Source organism: Drosophila erecta, unplaced genomic scaffold (genome assembly GCF_003286155.1).
Source record: "Drosophila erecta strain 14021-0224.00,06,07 unplaced genomic scaffold, DereRS2 tig00000000-arrow-pilon, whole genome shotgun sequence".
In the NCBI taxonomy this organism is placed as follows: domain Eukaryota; kingdom Metazoa; phylum Arthropoda; class Insecta; order Diptera; family Drosophilidae; genus Drosophila; species Drosophila erecta.
Window position 1 is genome coordinate 5,184,264 of NW_020825194.1, and position 26,665 is coordinate 5,210,928.

The 26,665-nt window shown below is 45.9% G+C and overlaps 1 protein-coding gene across 1 annotated transcript; it reads left to right on the forward strand.

Annotated features, from left to right (window-relative positions):
• Positions 1–3,240: 3,240 nt before the first annotated feature.
• Positions 3,241–25,222, forward strand: LOC6554646 (protein serrate). Its single transcript, XM_001981541.3, has 15 exons — positions 3,241–3,543; positions 5,329–5,945; positions 8,907–9,024; positions 9,496–9,683; positions 13,507–13,561; positions 14,039–14,354; positions 17,454–17,587; positions 17,713–17,888; positions 18,125–18,368; positions 19,716–20,444; positions 20,745–20,939; positions 21,003–21,098; positions 22,345–22,716; positions 22,818–23,425; positions 23,540–25,222. The coding sequence occupies exons 2-15, from the start codon at positions 5,709–5,711 to the stop codon at positions 24,293–24,295; spliced, it is 4,224 nt and encodes a 1,407-aa protein (XP_001981577.1). The 5' UTR covers positions 3,241–3,543; positions 5,329–5,708; the 3' UTR covers positions 24,296–25,222.
• The last annotated feature ends 1,443 nt before the right edge of the window (positions 25,223–26,665 follow it).

A 26,665-nucleotide genomic window follows, 5' to 3' on the forward strand; every position in this document is an offset into this window, starting at 1 on the left:
ACCGCAGTGCGATCGCAATCGCCAAATGGAAGGCAAGGTGTCCCATTCGGAGCTGGCGATGGAGATGGAGTTCCAGTCGGTCCAGGGCGTCTCTGCATCTGCACTCCGCCACACTGGATGTGCCTGGGTATACCTGGTGCTGGTCTACTGTCTACTGGCGGTGGCGTGAACGTGCAAACATGTTGCACATGAGAGAGGCTGCCGCTAAAGTACTTGTACTTGTCATATTGTTATGGATTTATGGCAAACACGTATAGCGCTATAAAAATGACATATGCACGTGTATGGGTTAAAGTATGGGCTCGATATGAGTACTCCTCGCCGCAAGCCGCTCATCCTTCCCTTAACCCCTTCGCTGTCATCGCGGTCGCAATCTGAGTCGCATTCGCTGGGTAACAGTTGCACATGTTGGCGAAAGACATGAGCACGCGCAGCCATCTCGATTACTCGCTTGCGTCGGCGCAATCGAGACCAACCCTGCCCGATTTCCGATCTCTATATCTGTTCCATATCTTTTCATCCCCCTCCCAATGCCGCTAATTAATCGCCTTTGTTCGTGTGATAATGCGATGCGTTCGCAGTCTGTTTGCCTTACTGATTTTGCAATTGGATTTTGTTTTGGCAGCGCCTAAGGGTGGATTTTGGGTTAAATGAGGCGTACCTCTACCATTTTACCCCTCTGTGGGCGAACATGTGTGAGGTTCACAAGTGCCTTGATTTTGATTTCGGGCAAGGTGGTACAAATTGCGGGGTCAGGTCAGGTGGTCACATTGATGTATGGTGCAACATAAAAAATCGGTTCATTACACAACTGCAGAGTGGAAGGTTCGTTAAGCTGACGAATGATACAAGGCTGTGTTCTCAGCTCCTATGGATAAAGCCACAGAAGTATTTTTTAAAAGTTAAGCAAATAGTATCTAGTTAAGCCAGATCTATGATAGGAATTGTGTCAGATATTCAACTATTATATCATAATCTCGTTTTCTTTACAACCTGATTTCAATAAATTTTTTGTAACTCAGCTAAAGGTCTATCATATCTAATAATGCTATTTAATTTAGCCAAGATAATATTATCTAATATTTCGCACACGCTGCCCATTGCAATAACCATTAAAATTAATAAGATCAGATTATTTTCGTTAAATGCAGCGACCCCTCTTCGTATGGAACTTGTAGTTTCTACACCATTTGGCTAAGCAGTGTAAAATGCTATTAGCTAATACTCACAGATCTTTAAAGTAAATACTGCAATGGTTTTCGGGAAAACTGCTGCCCCTTTCGAACTCAGTTCCAATTCCCAGTCTTTTAACCCGAGTGTTCTCTCAAGTGTCCGTAACTTCTCGCTAAAAATATTGCCCATAAATCTCTTGACCCAGCACTGTGCCAATAAAAGCGTTCATAAACAACTAACCTAAGGCAATGATTCTCAGTACTAAGGGCGGCCAGAATGCGGTAACCACTAAACCACCAAAACGCCCTAACCGCAAGCAGCCACCACAACGGCAGCAGGAGGAGTGAAAAATAAAAAAGAAAAACGAGGAGGCGGAAAAACACTTGAAAAATCTGTCATAAAATGTTGAGTGGTGTAAAACCAACTGGTTGAAATTGCCAACATATTTGCCTGTTTGTTTAATGAACTTGCCCAACGAGGGTTTTTCGTTTGAGGGGGTGAGCCTTTGTCGAGAGGGTGGGTTTAACATTTTGATTACTCAATATGTTTGATTTTATGGATTTATGCCACCGCTCTGGTCCACTTTTGCAGCTGTTACATGTGGCAGTAAAACAAAAACACTTGGCCAGAAAACGAAAGCTAATCCCAACAAAGAAATGCCATTAAACCCGAACAAGTGTCCAACAAACCGCCAACACAGAGTGCCCCCAAATTATGAGAGACGCGCACAAAGACACCTGTAAGTCGATGTCTGCTATTAGTTGAAATCAAAACGAAAACAATGTAAGCCACAGTGAGCAAAAATAATACAAGTATCTCTGGGGACAACAGCTCGAAGTCTCTGGAGGCTGAAGGCTGTAATCTGCTGGCCACCAACGCAAAGCTGGTCGTCGCCTTTTAGCCAATTTTGATATAACTGAAAGCGTCAATTATACGTGAAATTTATGATGCCGTGTGAAGAATAACACCAACTTGCAACATATTTGGACAACGAAACCGATGCCGATGCCGTTGCCGTTTGCAGTTGCCTTTGCCGTCTCGGTGGCCCGTACAATTGCCGCTCTGGGGTCTCTTGTCGCAGATATGTAAGCTGATAATGGGCATTGTAGTGCAGTTTTTCTTCCATTTCTTCTTTTTTTTCTTCATTTTTAAGCGAGAAAAGATGACAAAGGAGCTGGGAGACCGCTGCCCGGTACGCCCACCAAATAGAGGAGGATGGAGACCCAAATGGCCAGGGAGACGGCTAGAGAAGACATTTTGGGCACACACCAAGTCAATTTGTTTTATCTATTGTCGAACAAGAGTCATGTCACAACGGCACAATGAGATTTACTATGTGTTGTTGCAGTTGTTGAGGCAGCAGCAGTTGTGCTTGTTGTTGCTGCTGTTGTTGCTATGGTGGGCAGACAATGGAAAATCAGCAACATGATTCGATATTTAGATATGCGCCTCAAGAAATATGAGCCGCTAACAACAACAGTATGGCAACAACAACAAAGATGCTGCCGCCTGTCTTGTTGGCCGCATGTAATTGCCAAGTTTGTTGCTTAAGTCTTTTGTTTTGGCTGCGCTGATAGGCCAGTTGCATTTAAATTTGATTTATACACTTTTGGCCAGCAGATAATTGGATGGAAGTCGCCGCTCTGTCTGTGGGCTTAATAATTGGCTGGGCAAGTATCATACGATTTGGTTCCCAGCCCGTTGAAGATTGTGGGAGCGTTCCTGCATATTAGGTGTTAATTGCCAGTCCCTTGGAGCTACTAGATCTGGAGCACACAAACACACACAGCCCCAGAATGCACTTATTGGCATAATTAAGTTGGAATCGTAAAAAACGGCAGCCGGGAGCCTCGGGCGCGCATGCGTGCAGCAGCCGAAGCGGCAGCAACTCCATTAACTGCCGATTCCGATTCAGATTCCGGACCCCGGGGCTATATACAGTCGTGCGACCAATCAGCGGCTGGCTAAAGAGCACTGCTCGAAGAGCAAACTGGTTTTCTCCAAAGAGAAGCACACAGAGAAACGCTGCGAGTTAAGCTCTCGGATCGGGATCGACGGCAACTTGTGCCCAGAGGCAATCAGTCGTTAGTCGAAGCCTGAAGCGCACGCAGCACTCAGCGGAAGTCGTCGCCAGCTCAGTTTGAAGCGGTTTCGGTGGTTCAGACCGAGCCACAGTTCTCTTAACCGCCACCACCACCAGCACTATCACCATCACCACCTTTACCACCACCAAAACCGCAGCACTCTCGCGTGACTTGCTCCGCCCCGTGAATGGATGCTGCTCGAGGGCTGGAAATGCCGCAGGATTCGGTTAACGCGTTTAGTCGAGCGCCGTGCTTCGAGCGGTGATGAGCCCCTTTTCTGTCAACGGTAAAACCCCTCCTCGAATTGGATTATTGTGTACCCAAACTGAAAGCCACCATCCATATAACAATTGTGAAAGTGTTTAATGTGCCGCAATCGAATTAAATTGCTTGCTGATTACAACAAATGATGAAGAGCAATCAACTGCAAATGCTCGGTGGAAGAAAAGCAAATCGAAAGATCGACAATCAGCCGACATTTTGCTGTGTGTGTTTTCATAGTGTGTGATTAATTCCTGAGCCCAGATCGTGTGAGCCAGGGAAAACGGAAATACCTTTCAATTAAATACAATACATTAATATATCAATATACAATGCCGTAAAAATTGTGTTTAATCAAAGGCGAAAAGTAAAAGTGCAAACAATGTGAATATGCGAAAACGAGTGCCCCATTCCGGGGAATCGCTGGCCACAGTGTGCTCCATTGATAACGCACACAGGCAGAGCACAGGGACACAAACACACGCTACTACGAAGTGGAATTGAAACATGCCCAGTGAAAGAGAGAAAGAATGAAAACAGCCGACTAGTTCTTAATGCACGCAGATAATACAAATAATAATAATAATGGGCGCACATAGAGAAATTTTTACTAGAAATTTTCAAGTAGGATGTCTAACCAACCTATTGAAATTATTAGACTTTCGAAAAGCGATCTTAAAGACTGTTATTTTTTCAAAACTTAAAGGAAATGGATGTGGATACTTTGGAAGTTGGCGAGTCTTAAGTAAAGATAAAGCTGTAGTTTTCTTCCGTGCAGAGGGAGAAAAGAGAGATTGTGAAATCAGTGAGGTTCTGACTGGGTGGTACGAGCATGGGAAAGCCCCTGATCAAGAGAGCGCGGAAAATGTACCAAGCACCGCTTAATGATTTACCATATGCAACGAATTACGGATCTGGCACGGTCCAAAGCTTATTCAGATCGTTTTGTTCAATACGGATCTGCTGGCACAATTATTTGATAAATCAGAGTGTATCCAGAAATGACTAGAACTTGAATGCGTGCAAATAGATACAGGGTATAATATAGTTTTGAGGCCTCCAGTACTTTGTCGTTTTGCAAATTGCCAAGAGTGCGGAGTGAAAGTAGGGGTATTCAGGGGAGGTAGCTGCATCATCCACTTGCAAAAGCCACTTCCGGTCATGCCCTGCAGCAGCAGCATCCACATCCACATCAGCAGCAGCAGCAGCAGCAGCAGCAGCATGAGCAAGAGCGGCAGCATCTGGGTTTCGATTCAAAGTCAACGACTTCCGTTCCGTGCCAAAGCCGGGCGGAGGCCCCAAGCAAATTACTTAATTAAATGGACAATTAACACCCGAGCAGGAGGAACCAGGGCGGGCTGGGGAGCTAAAGGCCATGGGATAATAGGATGGCCCGGATGGCAGGGGCAGGGGGGAAGAATGAGTAATGTGAGCAAGAGTGAAAATATCTGTAAATTAATATGCGCACAAGATGCAAATTGTTTGTGGCCAAAGACACGGCTCCATAGTCGCGGCAGCAACTGCAGCAGCATCTGCAGCAGCTTCTGCAGCAGCAGCGGCAGTAACAGCGTTAAATTAACATAAATTGAATTGCATTTGCATTTGCTGCACGTTGCCGCTCTTTGCGGTCTGGCAAAAGTAAATGTTGCTGCGGTGGCTGGTGGCACTTGTTGCGGCTTGCTGCGGCTGGCTGCGGCTGCCGCTACTGCAACTGCAGCAGCATCTGCGTGTCAATTAGCGTTGATGATGCACAGTGAAATAGATTTTCCGCAGCCCGTTTCAATTCCATTTCGTTCGACAATTGTTACAGCAAAAGATCTACAAAACATCATCGCCTATCAAGTGGAAGTGTCAAGTGTGAAGAAAACAAAAACGAGAGAAGCACATACTAAGGTCCATATAAATAATAAATATAATAAATAATTGTGTGTGATAACAACATTAAGAAAACAAAACGAAGGCGAAGTGGAGAAAATGATACAGCATCCAGAGTACGACCAGTTATTCAGCTATCCAGAGCAAGTGTAGTGTGTGGCAGCTTAGAAACAAACAAAGGCACCAAAATCTGCATACATGGGCTAATTAAGGCTGCCCAGCGAATTTACATTTGTGTGGTGCCAATCCAGAGTGAATCCGAAACAAACTCCATCTAGATCGCCAACCAGCATCACGCTCGCAAACGCCCCCAGAATGTACAAAATGTTTAGGAAACATTTTCGGCGAAAACCAACATCGTCGTCGTCGGCGGAATCAACAATAGAATCACCAGACAGCCTGGGAATGTCCAAGAAGACGGCGACAAAAAGGCAGCGTCCGAGGCATCGGGAACCCAAAATCGCGACCCTGCCATCGACGGTCCGCGATTGTCGATCATTAAAGTCTGCCTGCAACTTAATTGCTTTAATTTTAATACTGTTAGTCCATAAGGTAAGCAAACCAACATGCAAAAAACGATCGAACCCCCAACCCCCACCCCCAAAAGCAATAATCGAAAAAGCCCCAGATCCAAATACATGCGGGTGTAGTGTCTCGGCAAAAGGCCAAAAGAAAACAGCCAAAGTTGATTCAACCCATGTGAATTGGCAATAGCTGAGGGCAAAGTTTTGATGGGGGACGTAAATAATGATGATTTTGGGTTTATTTTTGAGCGATTTATCCACTCCGCATCCAAAAGAGCTGTCTTTAATGAGAGCTCTTACGCTGAAATTTTCTCAGGGCAGTAAATCATGCATATGCCAATAAACAAGATTCGTAGAACCCATAAACAAACAGAAATCATTCACAACCTTAAATAATTGAATACTATTGAAAATACTGAGAGTAATGTTTGGCATAAAACACAACATAAAGGGTTTTAAAGTTTTTCCTTTAAAAAATAAAGTTGTTAACGCAAGCTTACATCAATCTATCCATTAAAGTCATTCGCTGGTTTTTAAAAAAGCCTCTGACTAGGAATTCTGGGCTTAGTAGGATCGGATCGAGGAGGATTCCTACGAAAGGTGATCCGCCAGATTAGTGGGCAGTTCTATCTACGAGAGCCATCTCTCCGAAATGGTTCCCACATGGCAACGGTAGTCGAGAATCGCCGGAGCTAGGAGGTTTTCGGGGTGTAGCCGTCATAAAGTGTTACACAAAGTGCCTAAACATGTATTGAGATGCCAGCGGAGATGCCCCGAGCGGCAATTAAAAAGGCAAAGAGTTGGAGAGCCAACGGCAGCCAACGGTTCAGAAATACATAAAAATTAATCGTTGGTCGGAAAGTTATAGGCAGTTTGGTGAGTGGGGATGCGCGGGGTCTTAACAACAATTTGATTAATACGCCAGAGATCTCGAGAGGCAGACATTAGAATCCGAGGAGCAGGCGAGTCCCAGTCCCAATACCAATCCCAATCCCAGTCCCCAGAAGAGCAGTTCGGGATGTGGCCGACCGTGGGGCAATCAAATTGATTACACACATTTATCTACTTGGATGAGGGGATTGCATTGATTTAGGGTAAGCGAGGCGATAAAAGTCGCCGGCAGCAAAGATCCACCTCGGTCCCAATGCAACTATTTAGTTGTTAATGAAGTAAAGAAAAGTTAAATATTTTGTAGCGGCGATTTATGACCAACTTCCAGGGAAAACCAGACAGCCATCCAGCCAGTCAACTGGTCAAGCGAATCCGCGATCATATCGCCTCCGTTCACATGGCCCCATGTCAGTTGAAATTAACCCAGTTACTCGGCCAAGTTGGGATGCCAAAAGTCCGAAAAGCCGCAGAAGATCTCTCTCATTTGAGCTGACATTTATTGATCATAAGCTGCATATTAAACTGACTGCGAAATATGCATAAAAAGCCCAAAATCAGAAATGAGTTGGCGAAGCGAGCTCCCACGTTGCCAAGCTGCACAGTTGGCTTTAGGGCCAAGATTCGTTTTGCTTCCCTGCTAACTGCAGGCTTAATTAAAATTTAATTTCACATTAACATCGTGTGTCGGCTTCATTAAGCGTTTCGATTTTCCCCCAGTTTACATGTGGCGCCGCAGCACTAATTCCTTAAGCATTTCTGGTGGTTTATCTAATCGAATTGATTACGTCAAAGTTTGTCCGGAATATTAGCGGATGCACCTGCTTCATGAATGAGGAGCATGGCCCGAGGAAATGTGATAAATAAATAGTAAGCAGCCAGAACCGGTTCCACATAGCATCTCTCGATCATGGTCGGCCAAGAATCCCAATCAGTTTGAGCAACCAGTTGCAGTTGAGTCTTTGAGTTTGAGGCCCAAACAAAAGGAAATCTCGAAAAAACGCCAAGAGAAACCGAACACAAACTGGCGGAGAATGTCGGGGGAATCGGCGGGGATTGCATTTGATTGATCTATGGCATGATCAACAATGCATGTGGCTTCGAGCTGAAGTTTCGTTTTTGTCGGCCTTTATTTTTTTGAGACTCCATCTGCAGCTGCAGGTGACTTGAAACTGGTGGATGCCGTTAGCCAAGCGGCCCGGCTAAATTGCAATTTATTTCTAATAAACTTATCAACACTGCCAGCTACCAAAGACCATGACAATAAATTCACTGAAATATGAAACCATAAAAGCAGGAGTCCCAAGTTTTCATTAGCATATTTTCCGCGAAGCAGAACCCATCCGCTGACTGGTAATGAACCCTAAAATACAAAGTTGATGGTCAAGATGCGGCTTCCAGATGCAGGAGGCTCTCCTCCTGGCTAAATTATGATAAGCGATTTGCCGAAGAATAGTTAAACTTTATGTGCCATTTGTCAGATGCGTTCAAGTGCGAGAGATCGGCGAGCGGCAATCTAATGTGTTATTAATTTTATGGCAAATGCTCCAATCGATGGGCCCGTGATTTGTGGCCACTCGGGCCCACGGATTCCAGTTGGAGCACAAAGGCATTCTAAATTATACAAACTGCTGGATATCTCGTTTGATTAAGTGAGCCAAGCCGAACAGTTAAGCCGCTCTGTGGGGAAAATATTTCTCATTATTTTCGTGTTTCATTTGCTGCCAGATTTATCTGGCTCCTTTCATTTGCCTACCACTTTTACGAGCTACGGTCTTCTGATTTTCCTCTCTTGTATCGATCCATCTATTTTTGTTTTTAATTAAAACCTCTACCGCAGCCCAATCAGAGCGCCCTAGGTGGCTTATTAGCTTTTACAACGGGCGAACGAGCTGGGATCAGATCCATAAAGTGTTGAGCATATTATTCGATTTGGAATGTAAGCTGGGGAGGGGGAGGGATTGGCATAGAGGGGAGGGTACTATTCGATTGGGATTCACTTTTTTTTGGGGGCTTCGTTATGGGTCGTGATTGATTTGAATCGATTTGGGATCGTTGTACTGGCGTTTTTGGTTAATTTTGCCTATGTTCTCCACCACAGATATCCGCAGCTGGTAACTTCGAGCTGGAAATATTAGAAATCTCAAATACCAACAGCCATCTACTCAACGGCTATTGCTGCGGCATGCCAGCGGAACTTAGGGCCACCAAGACGATAGGTAAGTCCATCTTCAAGTTTATTAAAGCCCCAACTGTGGCATATAAGCCTTTTCATCGCATTTTCTTGTCAAAGAAAGTTAAACCCTCGTAAAAACTGCAGTCTTACTTTCGACTCGCTGTAACTTATGAAATAGTAACGAACTTTTTAATTGTCCTATTAAATTTATCACGCTTCTATATTAACATAAAGCTATATTTTGAGTTGCCAGATATTTCCTTTTGGATTCCATCTGGATGCCTAAGCTCTCTGATATTTCTTATCTGGCTTCCCCGAAATAGACGGTCAAGGCTCTTGGTCTATCAGCAGAATTTGCACTCTGCAAACTTCTGGTTCTGTACTAATATATTCCCCCTTTTTACGATGCCCGGCAATTATGCAATCTCGGAGGCAACAAAGTCTGCATTTCTATAGTATACAGCCTATATTATATTCGCAAGTGTGATAACCCGTGCTGGAATTTCAATTTCAGGCTGCTCGCCATGCACGACAGCATTCCGGCTGTGCCTGAAGGAGTACCAGACCACGGAGCAGGGTGCCAGCATATCCACGGGCTGTTCGTTTGGCAACGCCACCACCAAGATACTGGGTGGATCCAGCTTCGTGCTCAGCGATCCGGGTGTGGGAGCCATTGTGCTGCCCTTTACGTTTCGGTGGACGGTAAGTGCAGTTCCCATATATACTCGTATTATACTATATTATATCTATGTTACCCCTCTGCAACTAAGACGCACGCTTTTGGCACGAGCTCTCACTTTGTGGGCAGCACTCGTTATTGTTTTTCGACTTTAGATAGCTCGGTTCCGCCTGGAGAGCAGCCAAGCTGAACTGTACGTTTCATGGGCGATAAGGTCTAGCCGGCAACAGAAATGTGAATGGATCTGTGCGAAGCCGAGAGCAGAGCTCGTGCCGGATTGATAAGAATATGTATTTATGAAAAGCAGCAGAAAAACACAGAAACAAGAAAAAAAAAAAAAAAAACCGGGAGGGGCATAGTCTATGTGGGGTTTCCACAGCGAGTCGATTCTTTGCGCTACTTCCTGTGGCCAAAATTCCAGCGTGGGCTGAACCAGAATCATGGGGCGTGAAAATGCCAAGGCTAGCACCAAAGCGGCTTACTCATCTCGACCAACTCACTTCAAAGTTAAGTCCCTTGGCCAGCCAGCCAGGGAAGGGTCGTCATCTTGGTCGGCGGAGATTCTGCCAGCGGTAGCCGAAAAAAAGCAATTAAAAATTGTGTTTCATGTTTTATACTTCTTTGCCGGGCACCTCCTAAGCGGCTTTCGGTTAATTAAGTGAGCATAATGCGGGCTTATGACTGCCAAACTGGGAAGGAATAAAATGGTAAAAAGAAGCCCATACAGAAAACACTCGGACCGAGAAAATAAAACATAAAATAAACGTGGCCTGCTACGTTCTTTTAACTCGGTTAAGGTAAAAATGTAACCTGACTGGGTGTAGTCGCAGAATTGAAATAGAGTTTTGCTCTTTTTTATTTGGTTGTTATGTACGCTGTTGTTCTGACGGTTGTTTGCTGCTGTTTTGGTGCTGTTCAAAGCTAACTTGGTTAACAATTACACGCCTTGGCCAGATCGGTGTCCCAACTAATACGACTGCGAATCGCGGCCAAAGAGCACTTGCACACAAATGTTATATTCATTTAAATGGAAGCCAAAGCCAATCCAAAATCCAAATTTCTAATACAGATTTCTGCTTATATATTATTTGAGATTGATCAATCCAGTTAAGCCTTTTTTTTATGTAAGCCATTAAAGAACATAAATGAACCATAAGCTCACTTTTAATTACAGTTTAATACCCACTTTTAAATTAAGTTTCTCATTAAATTATGGGCTCACATCGAAGGAATTTCTGTAATTGAACAGCAAATTAATTTAATTATTTTTCGAGTGCAGCAGAACTTGCAGTCGCCGCTCGCGTCGACGTCGACGTCGACGTCGGCATGCGCATGCGCCGCCGTTTACATTAGGCAGGTTCAACTGTGGCTGGGATGCGGCGCGGCGCGGTGGTTTGTGGCGGGGGAGCAGGCATGCGTCAGAGCCGGGTCTTGGTCTTGGTCTTGGTTGGGTCTTGGCTTGGTCTTAGTCTTGGGTTGGGACTTGCGGCTTGGTGCTTGGTGCTCGGGGCTTTCGTCTGGCTTGCCTGTTCTGTGTCTCCACCAATCCCGGCCCCCCGCCTCCCCGAGAGCACTAAAGTCGTGGCCTGAAGTGCGGACAACCTGTTTCGTGGGAACATTACCTTGTCGCGCTTGTCGCTCGGCCGATGGCGATGGCGATACGTTACGCTTCGCTTTGGTTTCGCTTTAATCTTGTGCCTTTGCCAGTGCTTTTGCCCTCAGTTCCCCAGCTCGCCAAGCTCCTCAGCTCCCCAATTCACATGTGAGTGACTCGAAACTGTGACTGGGCGCCCAGAAAGAGAACGAATACCGGGCGAATTCTGCATAATGCCCGGCGTAATATTCGCCTGCAGACTGTCAGTCAGTTAGTCAGTTAGTCAGTTTGTCTGGCTGCCAGGCACCCTCAAGAAGCCTTTCACAAACTCATGAAAATCTTCGAAAACCGAAAGACAAAAATCAAGAAAACAAATACAAAAAAGAGCTGCCGATATGGTCGCAATTGTCCCACTTTTTATTGAATGACTTCTTCTGCTTCTCTGGCTGCTGATTGAGTGAATGGCATGTTAAGACTCATAAACATGACTTAGGAAATACTTGAGCCCGGCCTCAAGAGCACACATCATAACATATACCATCGCGGGCCTTCAATGTAACTGTCAAACACCGACTTCACCTAGGGACCCTCTCCCAGCCATCCAGCCATCCAACCATCCAACCATCCAACCATCCACCTGAAGCATTCGAACTGCCACAGACCCAAACGAATTTCACTTGACAATATTTTCCAAGTTCCAATGGCCTGAAGATCTGGAGTGCGCGTGCGCAGCCATTGAGCGATCTCGAGTGGTATTTGTGGGCCTGTTCCACTTTTTGCTCAAGATCAATGAATGACTGACCAAATAAACTGTGGGCTTTTGATCCATTTCGCTACCCCCACAAAAGTCACTTTGTTCGAGATGAAACACTTTTGTTAACCCATGGCTTCCATTAGCGAGAGTGCTTTGGCCAAAAGACATGATTCTTCACATTGTGTAAACATTTCGGTGGCCAATTCAGAACTCTGAAATGTCCCACTGAAAGCTACTTGATTTCGTTGTTTTTCGAAAAAGAGAAATTAATTTGCGTGCACAAATGAATCCTATTTACCCAATCCGCCTCCATCTGTATGCATGTAGTTCAGAACTTCCTCCCATTGGCTCGTTCATATGTGGCATCTCGTATTTCATGAAATCCAAAACCAAACGCATCGCCATTTTCAATTGATACACTTCCGCTGGCATTGCCGTGCGCCATATATGTATATCCGTACATCCAGACGGATCATGATTTTAGCTCGAGCCCGGAACAGAAACTAAGTGACAGCGATATGTCAGCGCGTGGAAATTGAATGGTGGCTGGAAATTTGAGCCAGGGTGGTCAGCTTATGGATGGATAGATTTACAAACTGTGTCAAGTTGTTATCGCTGATGTTGATACGTCTGCAATTAGCCAATGTCTGCTTTGGACTGATTTAGTGTCGCGTCGCCAGGGCAATTACTTGGGAACTTCCCCCATCCGTTGCCCAGCCCATCTTCCATCCACTGGCGACCGCCTCCCACTGCTAAATGAGCATTTCCTGGCATCCAGCGGCGGCATCCAGACATCGTCGACGTTTAATTGCTTTCTGCCCAACGAGAAATCTTCTATAGCTCGCAAATTACAAAAAAAAAGAATCATCGGATCTTCACTTTTTATGCGCCCATGCATAGGAAGAGTTGAAAGAAATCAGAGGAAACTCTTGATTTTAGAGGTCGACATGGTGGATGCTCTAGGATGTTCAAATCTACAAGATTACAAGTTCTTACAAAATACAAATTCTAGGGTTCACATTCTTATGTTGGAAAAGAGAAGTAATTTGGAAATACACCCGAAAAGTCCTTTACTTCTTTTTAAAATTCAAAAACTATCCCGGTGAGGGTATGAAATGAAAACAAATCTGGAAATTAAAGAGAATTGGGTCTGCGTTGCTTTTTCGCATTTGGTTTTGGCCAATTGCAATGCCATGGACAGCGACATGGACATGGCCAAACTGAAGTCTGTTTAGAAAGTCCGCTTCTCCTGCGTGAAATTAAAGTGTTTAGTTTTGCTTTGGCTCGCTTTGTTTGTTGTCTGATCGCTTTGTTCGTCTGTTGGTTGGTTTGCTGTTTGTTTTCTGGGTTTTTTGTTTTGTTTGCCGGCCGTTGCGTTGTCTTCATTTGCATGGCGGGCAGCCCGAGATTAAACTGTCCATTAGCGTCAGCGCAGAGTCAAACTTGAAGACACCAAACTAAATGCCACCTTTCCTCCTCTCTTCACGTTCAATTACAGAAGTCGTTTACGCTGATACTGCAGGCGTTGGATATGTACAACACATCCTATCCAGGTAAGTGCGGTGGCAATTGGAGGCTTGTGCTCGTTACCACAGCCCCTTGTTGCAAGTTGCTAGTTGCATGTTGCTTGTTGCACGCTGCTCGTTATTGTTTGCCAGCCAGGCATTTGGCTTAATTAGCAAGCAAAGACGCAGGAGAATACACTCAGAGAAAGCCAATAGTACTAGTTGATCAACAGTCACTACATTCACTTTAGTATTTGGCCAAGTTTTGCAATAAAGTTTCTCTGAGTGCATCCTTAAGCGCCCGAAATGGTACCAACAACTAACTAAATTCTTCTGCCCACATCCCATTTGTCCCTGCTCCACTGGAACGCCGACGTTGATGCCACCAACAACGAATCCCAATCCGAATCCGATGACAACCGCCACAACAATTGCCATGCCACGCTCGCCGCCCATCGGAATCCTGACCCGAAAACACCCAACTTGCCAACCGAACCCAACCGAATGAAATGGCATGAAATGCAGATGCGGAGAGGTTAATTGAGGAAACATCATACTCGGGCGTGATACTGCCGTCGCCGGAGTGGAAGACGCTGGACCACATCGGGCGGAACGCGCGGATCACCTACCGTGTCCGGGTGCAATGCGCCGTTACCTACTACAACACGACCTGCACGACCTTCTGCCGTCCGCGGGACGACCAGTTCGGTCACTATGCCTGCGGCTCCGAGGGTCAGAAGCTCTGCCTGAATGGCTGGCAGGGCGTCAACTGCGAGGAGGCCATCTGCAAGGCGGGCTGCGACCCCGTCCACGGCAAGTGCGATCGTCCGGGCGAATGCGAGTAAGTAGCTTTATATACATACCTGTTTTTTCCACATTTTCATATCATACTGTGGAGAGTAGAGTGTACGCCTTTGTAATTACGACCCCCTGCCACCCCACTTAACGATGTGATTATGACACTTTTTTGCATGTGGCCACTAAACTTTGGGGCCGGCTTAATGGCCCTGGCCTCTGATGGTTGGAGTCGCCACTCGGATGGCTCAAAATCGACAGCCAGGCCAGGCCAGGCCACAGTTATAATAATGGCCGACAGTTTCTTTCTTGCTGCGCGAGATCGGTGGCAGAGAAATGGGTTCTTTAGCTCACATGGGGCACTTTTTACTACTGCTGCTTTTCTTAATTCAGTGCCGCTTTTTTCGCTGCTAAATGTGTGAAATAGTTGGCAGCGTTTCTCTCAGGAAAATGCCAATCAGTCGATGGTCAAGTCAATGATGGGAAACATACAGGAGTTTCATTATAGTTGTTTATATGTGCAGATTAAAGCGCATTTTTCTGGTAATTAAGTTAATAAAAAAACAGGATATTTCTGGAATTCCTCAGCTCATATCTCAGCCAAATAATAAGGTGGGTCAAAATGGTATACATTTTTGGAGCACTATTTCGATCCTTAAACGATTTGTATCCAAACTTTTTTTAAATGGAAAAAAAATTTTTTTTTAATTTTTTGAAATTTTGATAAGGGGTACCATCATCAAAATTTCAAAAAATCGTCAAAAATTTAGTTTTGGAAATCAATTAAGTTTTGAATGTACGAATGTTGTATAAGTCAAAACCAGCGTAGAAATGCTTTCAGAACTTAAATTGGTTGAAATTTACTCGAAAAATCGGTACAGTGCAGTACTCCTGAGCTCATAACTCCTCCAAAAATATTGGTATATCAAAATGGTACTGTTTTTTTAAACACTATTTTGAAGCATAAACGATTTGCATTTAAACATTTAAAAAAAAAAAATAAAAAAATTTTTTTTAATTTTTCACTTTTTGGTAAGGGGTACCATCATCAAAATTTCAAAAAATGGCAAAAAATTAATTTTTTTAATTCAAGTAAAATATGAATTCACCATTATTGTCCAAGTAAAATTGAGCTTAGGAAAGGTTTTAGAGCTGAAATTGGATGAGAATTCGTGCAGTTATGAGCGTACACCTTTTGGTTTTTCGCTAAAAACCGCCAGCAAAGCGAATTGCATTTTTCCCATCACTGCCACTGAAATGAAATGGGAAAGAGCGGAAACTGATCCAATCGGTTTATTTCCAATCAATCCGCATTCCTTATTAAATTGTTCGCACTCGGTAACTACCCATTTGGGAGATAACCCGAGTGCTATAAAGTTGTAACCAGCCATATAATCTGCAATCAAGTGCCAGTACCAATGCGATTCGCGGCCAAAGAGCAGGCTAATCAAACGCCCGCACGATGGCCAAGCGCTGATCTGGCCAGGAGCTCCTCCTTCTCCTTCTCCTCCTCCTCCTGCTCCGCTTTCTTGGTTAGAACTTGCAGGCCGCCTCTTTGGAGCTCTCATGCTCAGACTCGCGCAGCAAGAGCTTTGGCAGAAAGTGTACTGGAAAAGACATAAGTTCATTTGGAAACTAATGAACATAATGTCTGTCTAATGGTTCTAGCTTTCAGGCCTAATTTTATCTTGATCGTCAAGTTTCAAGCACGTAATTTCAATCTTTAAATATTAAATTTAAGCATTGAATTCACATGCAGTAAATTTCGCACAGTGCAGCTGCAAGTCCCCGTACCGCAGCACGAAAAAACGTTTGTGCCTCGGTTGTTCCTGTTGCAGTTGCAGCAGCAATAGTTGCTGCAGCTGCTGCGGCAACAGTTGTTGTTGCCGTTGTTAATGCTCCAGCGTAACACAGAATACGTGAGCCGGCGGCCATGATTGCATTTCTCGACTGCATCATGATGCTCTGTCAGGCATCCCATGCCAACCAGTCCGCGCCGAGCACCTCCTCTCGTCCTGGCTTTAAATAGCAATAATTAGTGTGGCCTAGAAAACATCAAAAGTCAGCAGATTTCCGCTGCGCCACAACAATTATAAGCCAGAAGAAAAATTACTTTTGCTGTTTGCACGTTGCTGGCCCATTTGCGATTTGTTGGCCGGGAAGGCCGGTGGAACCAGAGCCGCAGATTCGCAGCCAGATAACAACAGGCTGCCGTTTTAATGAAATCATAAATTACCGACATCGAACGGCGATGTCGACTATCGCCAAGCATGACGTGATGCCCGGAGCTTGTAGAGTTAGCACCTCGCCGGGCGATAACTCGATACTTCGATGCCTCTAAGGCTCAGTACTCGATGCCCCGGCTGGCTAACTTTGATCCCGCTGCACTTTGGCGTGTTGCAGCGATAAAATCACAGTTTTCGCCTCGAGCTGGAGCAGGACTGGCTATTGCAGTTGCCAAAGTGGCCAGAAAGTGGCCGACTGGCTGCACTGCCACTTTAGCATTTGATGCATCAAGGCCAAAGTTCAGAGTGACCCAATTCGGTGGTTGGCCGGAGCCAAATGCGTTCCCAGGCCAAATTGAAATGTAAAGAAACACCGGAGCCCAAATTGCCGAATGAATAATGGGGGAATGTTTTCCCAAGATGCAGATAACCTTCGAAACCCAAAGGCTTGGGCCTGCCATACAAATGGCTAATATTATTTAGCAATATACAATAATTAGAAGAGCTTTAACTAAGACAGGTGTTTTATTAACTATTAAATAGGAAACATAAATAAGTATTATCCCACCGTTGGCATTACATATTTCCCAGCTGCAGATAAAATCTGGATGCTATTATGGAGCTCGCCTTTTAGCTGGGCTCTGCCACACCTCATTTTGAATTCAAAGTTTGCATTTTCCCATGCTGCAAGTACGAACACACTCATTTGTAGCCAATCGAATGAAGATCACCTTTCGGCCAAGGTCTTCGATGCCCCATTTTGTAATCACAGCTCCGCATATTTATGGGGGAATACTTTTCCCAAGCTGCTGAATCCTTCAACTTTGAGCTAACCCCTCGGCTAGGGTCCTCTATGCTCCATTTACCAATCAGCGAAAGCAGACCCAGAGACTCATCAAAATCTGCGATTTAATCCACAGATGCAGACCCGGCTGGCGGGGTCCACTGTGCAACGAGTGCATGGTCTATCCCGGCTGCAAACATGGTTCCTGCAACGGCAGCGCCTGGAAATGCGTGTGCGACACCAACTGGGGTGGCATATTGTGCGACCAAGGTAAGTTACCTGCAAATTGCCAGTGGGAATGGCAGTCTTGATGTGGGAATGGGGGTATCATCGATAATATCGATGCCATTACGCCGTGATGCATATTTCATAGTCTCGCCTTACGCACTCAACAGATTTAAATTTCTGCGGCACCCATGAACCCTGCAAGCACGGCGGCACCTGCGAGAATACCGCTCCGGACAAGTACCGCTGCACATGCGCCGAGGGCCTCTCGGGCGAGCAGTGCGAGATCGTGGAGCACCCATGTGCCACCAGGCCGTGCCGCAACGGCGGCACATGCACGCTGAAGGTAAGACCCAGATTTATGCGCTTCTTCGCAGTGCCATAAACTAATTTAATACGCTCTGGATGAGCCGTCCCCCAACTGCACTTAACTGCCAGACACTCGAAGAAAAACCACGAAAATATTAGCTTAAAGGAAGTAAAGTCCTTTCTGCTCCTATCGAGCGCTACATATTCCAAAATTATTTATTTATCTTATAGCACAGAGTCTAAGCGTGTATCTGTATCTGTGTATCTTTGCAGCCGAGTAACCGAACTCAAGCCCAAGTGTATCGCACATCACATGGCAGGAGCAACATGGGCAGGCCGGTAAGACGCAGCAGCTCGATGCGCAGCCTGGATCACCTGCGGCCGGAGGGGCAGGCGCTGAATGGCAGCAGCTCCTCGGGATTGGTGTCCCTAGGTTCCCTGCAGCTGCAGCAGCAACTGGCCCCCGACTTCACTTGCGACTGCGCAGCCGGATGGACGGGACCGACATGCGAAATAAGTGAGTTTTGATTTAATTTTATTCCGCAGCACGCGATTAGCCACAGCTCAGCTGAATGTGGCTGAATGTGGCTCTTTGTCCGGCCAGTTGGCCAACTGGCTGGCCAAGTTGGTGGTGGCTGATGGTGCTGTTGTGCGGCAATGTTGCCGCTCGATCATGCAATTGAGCACACACGCATTTGACTGTAGCGAAATAAAATGAAGTGAAATGAAATGGAATGAAATGAAACGTAGCACGCACAGCCAGTTATTGTTGCCGGCTTGGGCTTTGGGTTTCGGTTTGGATATGGATGGATATGGGTATGGGTATGGGTATGGGTTTATTATGATTGTTGTTGCCACGGTGGTCCGGCAAATCTTTGGTTCGCTTCGGTTTTGCATTCCAATTGGAGCACGACCGACACATTCACCAGAAACTATTTGCTGGCCAATGCAATAAGCCGTAAGCTAATTGAGTTGCCATTCCCAAAACGAATGAGTCGGCGTTGAAGGATTTACATTTGTACTGGTCATTTTGGCATGCCAATTAAGGGCCTTCAATTGTTGCCAAGAATTCCACTTTACTTACTGACATATAAATGGTTTGATTGCAACATCAGTGTCACTTCAAATGGTTTACAGTCCACGATATTAATCAGGTAATTCAGTCGTAAATATTTTCTATATTTGGTAAACTCCTCAAGTCTTCCGATCTCGTGGGAAACTTAGATATAAAATTTCATACTGCTTAATTGAGTTAAAAGTATCGTAACTGCTGCTGATCTGCAATCTGACCTTATTTGCGGCCTAATGGCCAGCAAAGGGTCACAACTTTATTTTTGGGGTGCCCTTCTTATCAGACCGTCCATAATACAAACAAATGAGTTGCGTGCTGCTGAAGGAAATAAAAAGGGGATAGAGAAGGAAGCGTCGTCTCGCGAAGATTTCAGGCAACCGATAAGCCAGGCACGCAGGCTCATACCCATACCCAAGTCCATCCGCGAGTCAGTTCAATGACTTGAGCCCGGGCTAAGAGCCACCTGCTCAAGCTTTGGCCGCTCGAGCGCTCAACAGCAAAATCAACACATTCACGGAGAGAAAATAGGAGCTGGTGTCTAAATGTAAAATAATACACAAATGGTTCTTAGCTTACAGCAAAGATGTTTTAAAACCAGCAAGATGAAGGAATTTCCAAAACTAACAGTTTTGGAAAAGATTAAAATATATAGTATATTCATTTATATAAACCACATTTAATTGTGATATTGGGGACTAATTTTTAATTACGAGCATTTTCCCACAGTGCTAGCACTTTATCTCTTGATGGCACTTAAACAATCTGCTTGAATTTCCCCTCATTCCTTTCCAGATATCGATGAGTGCGCCGGGGGTCCCTGCGAGCATGGTGGCACTTGCATCGATCTAATCGGTGGCTTTCGATGCGAGTGTCCGCCGGAGTGGCACGGCGATGTCTGCCAGGTGGATGTGAACGAGTGCGAGGCGCCGCATTCCGCCGGAATCGCTGCGAACGCTTTGCTGACCACCACAGCCACTGCGATCATTGGGAGTAATCTGAGCAGCACCGCCCTTCTGGCCGCTCTGACCAGTGCGGTGGCATCCACATCCATGGCCATCGGACCGTGCATCAATGCCAAGGAGTGCCGCAATCAGCCGGGTTCCTTTGCCTGCATTTGCAAGGAGGGCTGGGGCGGAGTCACCTGTGCCGAAAACCTGGATGACTGTGTGGGTCAGTGCCGCAATGGAGCCACCTGCATCGATCTGGTCAACGACTATAGGTGCGCCTGTGCCGCAGGATTCACGGGTCGCGATTGCGAGACGGACATCGACGAGTGTGCCACTTCACCGTGCCGAAATGGTGGTGAGTGTGTGGACATGGTGGGCAAATTCAATTGCATTTGTCCACTGGGTTACTCGGGATCTCTGTGCGAGGAGGCCAAGGAGAACTGCACACCATCGCCATGTCTAGAGGGCCACTGCCTCAACACGCCCGAAGGATACTACTGCCACTGTCCTCCGGATCGCGCCGGAAAGCATTGCGAGCAACTGCGTCCGCTTTGCTCCCAACCGCCCTGCAACGGTGAGTAAAAATAGCACAGACCTGCCGAGAGGCCATGGGAACCGATCTCGCCCCGATGAAGACATCATTAAGCTCATCAATCGCAGATTGCCAGCTTTTTGTCGTCTTTCGAGAGACGAGGGATTCCTCAGACGTACACTTTGAAAATAAATTTAGAAATGATAAGAAACTCTAAAAGACAAAATTGTTCTCGTACCTCGTACCTTTTGCCAACAAAATGAGGTACTTTGCTATAAATAGTATATCTTTCTGAGTGTAACCCTGCGTTAATAAGCCTAATCATGTCCCCCAAACCAACAGAGGGCTGCTTCGCCAATGTCAGCCTAGCGACGTCAGCGACAACGACGACGACAAGCACCACATCGGCGACAACGACGAGGAAGATGGCCAAGCCAAGCGGATTGCCCTGCAGCGGACACGGCAGCTGCGAGATGAGCGACGTGGGCACCTTCTGCAAATGCCATGTGGGCCACACCGGCACCTTCTGCGAGCACAGTGAGTAATCCCGATGCACATCCACCGATGCACAGAGACGGCAAACTCATTAACTTTCCGCAGATCTCAACGAATGCTCGCCGAATCCTTGTCGAAATGGGGGAATTTGCCTTGACGGCGACGGCGACTTTACATGCGAATGCATGTCGGGCTGGACAGGTGAGTCGAGACGGAATGAGATGATTTGGGAATTTGGGATGAGTCGGGTTGCGATGAGCTCAGCTCAACTGAACTGAGGCGAACTGAGCCGGGTTGAGTCGGGTGCGCTTTAAGCGGCCAGGCCGCCAAAGTGAACGTCAAAGCGTTGCAACAAGTGCAGACTGCAAAAGTGGTGCTAAGCCGCAGGCGAAATACCCTAGGGACAGACTGCTGTTGGTGGGGATCAGTGAAAGTGGTAAAAAGTATCACAGCAGGTTAGAGTTTCAATCAATCAACATTAAATGAACGGGAATAAAACTCCTTTAAAAATCACGCAATCCAAGTATTTAACAAAGGCTTTTGCACACAATTGTTCCCTTTGATTATGCCAAGTTTTATTTACAAGAAGTTTTTTAGACCAACCGATTTAAATTTACAACCTCACCGCGTAGTTTTTACTACTCCTTCCGAGAGGGCATAAAAACCTGCTGTATGCCGACTGCCTGACTGGCGCATTATCAACGCTTGGGGGCTTTAAATGGGCGCGAGACGAGTGTTGGCCACGTTAAGTTAAGAGCGCTACGCTCTCACACACACGATCGAGTCGGTCGCATTTATTTGAACATTGAAAGTCGGCAGTCATTACGGCCTCAAATTGAAGCGAATGCGGCTGAGCCGCGAAGCTTTTGAAAATAAAAAAATAACTATTTGCGCGTTAGTCGCAGTCTTCGTAGCCGGCGAATGTATTTGCCACATGTGGCAGCCAAAACCTCCTAGGGGGCCCACCGCAGCTAGGCCAAACCTTTGCCATGATTTATGTTTGTTTTTAATTTGCGATTTGCATATTTCACGCGTTTCGCTTTTTTGTCACAGACACAGCTACAGATAATAAAAAATAGCTTCGGCCACAGTTTAGATACAGATACAGATACAGTCAAGCCACATCGATCTATGTCGGCACACTTTTACTTTTGCGATTAGTTCAAGCCAAGCCAACGGTCATGGCAATCCTCTTTCTATGGATGTAAACTCCCACACTCCCAATGAGTTTGTTGCCTAAGTCTTTCGTTTCTGGGAAATATATTTTAGCTTAACAAATATATTACAATAAGAAACTAATTGTAGGTTTAGTATGGTTTAGTATAAGTTCGTTGCCTAAGTCTTCTGTTTCTGAGGAGACAAGCATTGAATAAATCAAAACATTGTACTACGATTTATATTCAAATATTAAATCAAATTTTGTAAATTCATTTTTTCTTCTATGTAGGTAAACGCTGTTCGGAGCGGGCTACAGGTTGCTATGCCGGTCAGTGCCAGAATGGCGGCACCTGCATGCCTGGAGCCCCGGACAAGGCTCTGCAGCCGCATTGCCGTTGTACGCCAGGTTGGACTGGTCTGTTTTGCGCCGAGGCCATTGACCAGTGCCGCGGCCAGCCGTGTCACAATGGCGGCACTTGCGAGTCAGGAGCGGGCTGGTTCCGCTGCGTCTGCGCTCAAGGATTCTCCGGTCCTGACTGCCGCATCAATGTGAACGAGTGCTCGCCACAGCCCTGCCAAGGCGGTGCCACCTGCATCGACGGAATCGGGGGATACAGCTGCATCTGCCCACCAGGACGCCATGGATTGCGGTGTGAAATTTGTAAGTTGGATTACACTTTATAACTACTATAAATATTTAAAAGCCTACATATAATTTGAGTGTTAAGAAGCTAAAAGTGCTATTTTATATGTCTTTTTTAGTGCTCTCCGATCCCAAGTCCGCCTGTCAAAACGCGAGCAACACCATCTCCCCTTACACTGCTCTGAACCAAAGCCAAAATTGGCTGGATATTGCTCTAACCGGAAGAAGTGAGGACGATGAGAACTGCAATGCGTGTGTCTGCGAAAACGGCACCTCTCGCTGCACAAATCTCTGGTGTGGATTGCCCAACTGCTATAAGCTGGATCCGCTCTCCAAGTCCTCGAATCTGTCCGGCGTTTGCAAACAGCACGAGGTGTGTGTTCCGGCACTGAGTGAGACCTGCCTCTCATCGCCTTGCACTGTTCGAGGGGATTGTCGAGCCCTGGAACCATCGCGACGGGTAGCTCCACCCCGGCTGCCAGCCAAATCCAGCTGCTGGCCCAATCAGGCCGTGGTCAACGAGAACTGCGCCCGTCTCACCATCCTCTTGGCCCTGGAGCGCGTGGGCAAGGGAGCTTCGGTGGAGGGGCTCTGCTCCCTGGTGAGGGTGCTGCTGGCTGCCAAGCTGATTAAGAAGCCGGCGAGTACACTTGGTCAGGATCCGGGAATGCTCATGGTGCTCTGCGATCTCAAAACGGGCACCAATGACACTGTTGAACTAACTGTGGTAAGTGCTTTGCACATTCCCTCCTTATGTACTTTAAAGATATAAAATATCAACTCAATTGTCTGAAGCATTTAATCTAATCCAAACCCTATTTTACTCTTTGTATATTTTCAGTCCTCCAGCAAAATAAATGATCAGCAGCTGTCAGTGGCGGTGGGTCTGCTGGGTGAACTCCTCAGCTCCAGGCAGTTGAATGGCGTTCAGCATCGCAAGGAACTGGAGTTGCAGCATGCAAAATTAGCTGCCCTCACCTCCATTGTGGAGGTCAAGCTGGAAACGGCCCGAGTGGCCGATGGCTCGGGTCACAGTCTGCTGATAGGAGTGCTATGCGGTGTCTTTATAGTCCTGGTGGGATTCTCGGTTTTCATCAGTCTTTACTGGAAGCAGCGTCTCGCTTATCGCACCAGTTCAGGAATGAACTTAACTCCCTCTCTGGATGCACTGCGTCACGAGGAGGAGAAGTCGAATAATCTACAGAACGAGGAGAATCTGCGAAGGTATACGAATCCGCTTAAGGGCAGCACCAGCTCCCTGCGAGCGGCCACCGGAATGGAACTAAGCCTCAATCCCGCTCCGGAACTAGCCGCCTCGGCGGCGAGTAGTTCCGCTTTGCACAGATCGCAGCCACTGTTCCCGCCATGCGATTTCGAGCGTGAGCTGGACTCCAGTACGGGTTTGAAGCAGGCGCACAAGCGGAGCTCCCAAATACTGCTGCACAAAACCCAGAACTCGGACATGCGGAAGAACACGGTGGGCTCGCTAGACAGTCCGCGGAAGGACTTTGGCAAGCGGTCGATCAATTGCAAGTCCATGCCGCCCTCCTCGGGCGACGAGGGCTCCGATGTCCTTGCCACCACTGTGATGGTTTAGCCGTGATCTCACCAACCAACCAATCAAGAAACCAAGCAGCCGCCCACAGCCAGCTCAAAGTTCCAATTGCCACAGCACGGGCGCTTTTTCCAAGTGCATTAGTAGCGTAATTAAAACTAGGACATAGATTAGGATTACGAGGTACTCCACAAAGGAGTGGCTCTGTTGAAAACGTAGCTTTTCTAAATCCAGGTCGTTTATGGTAAGATGAGGTACACAAATAAATAAGCGTGTTAATCAAGCTTTTCGAGGCCACAGGTTGGGCCAATGTATTTGTATACCTGATCTTATCTTAATACTAACCAGTTTAATGGCTTGCTCTTTAATCTCTAACTTAAAGTTCTCTATAGGAATAACTCTTTTTTTTTTGTGGATCAAGTTAAAAAGTTCAGTTAGACGGGCGTTTTCCACAGTGTCATGTCGATGTGGACACCCATGGATATATAAGTTAGATAGTGTAATTCCGAACTCTTCTCTTCGCTAAGCAACATCCTACACAGTGTGATATTTAGTGTAACCCAGGCGCGCATTTACGTTCATTTAAAGGTAATGATATATATAAAGGAAATCAACTTCTTGGCTAGCACAAGCTGTATGTATATAGTTCTCGTTTAGGATCGTCGCGCTCTATATTGTGTATAAGCTGTAAATACTGTAAATTAGCAGTTACCGTTATTGTATTTTGTCTATAGATAGATTCGTAGCATTAAACTAAGACCCAGCCGCAACGCGTTAGACTTTAAAAGTTGTTTGCAATTGTACGCAATAATATAGTTTTATGCTCGTAGTTAGGTAGCTGTGTAACCGGGTAAGATTCAAACGATTTTGTACTGTATTATACCTATCTGTGTAGTAATATTTATTTATTATATTAATTTTGATCTAGACGCAATAAAGGAATATCAATAAAGATAGTAAAAGACATAACCATGTATGGCGTATTATTACTTTTGGAAGAGCAGACATTATATTTGTAGTTTTGGCAATCAGACCTTTAGAGGTCGATCTTATGATATAAGGCAGCTCTGAACTGCTGGACTCTTTTTGCCATCAGCATCATTTCCTGTCATTTGGACTCGTCTGGATCGAACAGAAATATGTTCGGCTGGGATTGCGGCGATCGCATTTGAAATATGCGCTAATTGAATGTGAAAACCAAATGCAAGTTGGGCACTACAACGGATCGAATCAGAGGACGGGATCGGGACACAAATGGTGAAACCGGCGAAACAGATCAGAAGGCCAGGAGGAAAGAAATCGAAATCGACCAGCGAGCAATGCATTTTGCGTTGTTCGGTTTCTAATTAAAATACCAAAAAGAGCCGGCCGAAACACACAAAACTAAGCTCAGCGGATGATCAAGGCCCGAAGCAGTGGATTCAAAAACAGATACTGCAGAGGTGGCTGGGTTTTTTACCACAACGTGCGTAAATTTCGTCAGCGGTAAACTCGGCTCCAACAAAACGAAATGGCCGGGTTCTGGAGTATGAGTGTGTTGTTAATGAAGCAGAAAATGCCAGGAATTTTCGCTTGATTGTGCCTGCCTCTCGTTCTCTTCCTCCATGCACAGAAAAAAACCAAACATTTTGCCTTAGACTTAGACAGATTAGGTGTAATTGGTCGAAAACGTTGTGTTTAGATAGTCAAGCAAAGATTAAGCGATTTGCTTTCCCAATATATGTTAATCTGTTAATCTTACTCGTATCAGTTGTAGTCAATCATTTTATGATAATCGAGAAATGGGAAAAACCTTTTCCAGTGTACGGCGGCTCAAGTGTTTTATTTAGTTATTGAACAGTACTGTCCAAGGCCAGGACTTTGGTAGCCGCCCTTTTCGAACCGCCGCAGCCGAGCGAAATTTTAGCGGCATTTTTGGCGCTTTTTTCTGTATTATTTCTGCTGCCAAGCGGTCCGCTGATGTTTCGGTGGTTGTTGCTGTTTTTTAATTAACGCGCGATACGTTTTCGACTTTGAAGGGCCAAGGAGCGCACATGATGGGCATATAACTCATTGGAATTATGGTGGACGGAGGCCAGCAGGCAGCAGCAGAGGAAGCGGGCCTGCGGGCCAGTCCTCGAGCTAAAGTAAAGTTGCCCAGCGAGAACAGAACGTACATAAACTTTATCCGTCTATAATCTAAATATGTTTCTCGGTTGCTCTTGGCTCTTTGCGCCGTTGTCGTGGCTGTTGCAACAATTTGCTGCAAATTGAAAGCCAATTACGTTGTTTGCAGCATGCCAAGGCAGCGACGGTCGCTGCGGATCGCATCGGATCGGAACAGCCATATAGCCAGGGCCTCTTGGCTGGCAGACAGGCGAAATTGCGGGGCACACAGCTCTCGTAGACGACATAAATATCAAATACAGGTCC

Excerpts from the sequence above, each read along its gene's own strand:
- LOC6554646 (XM_001981541.3), top strand. The coding sequence starts at position 5,709 with ATGTACAAAATGTTTAGGAAACATTTTCGGCGAAAACCAACATCGTCG. Across the intron at positions 14,355-17,453 it reads GATCGTCCGGGCGAATGCGA|ATGCAGACCCGGCTGGCGGG; the intron begins GTAAGTAGCTTT and ends TTTAATCCACAG. Across the intron at positions 22,717-22,817 it reads TGGATTGCGGTGTGAAATTT|TGCTCTCCGATCCCAAGTCC; the intron begins GTAAGTTGGATT and ends TGTCTTTTTTAG.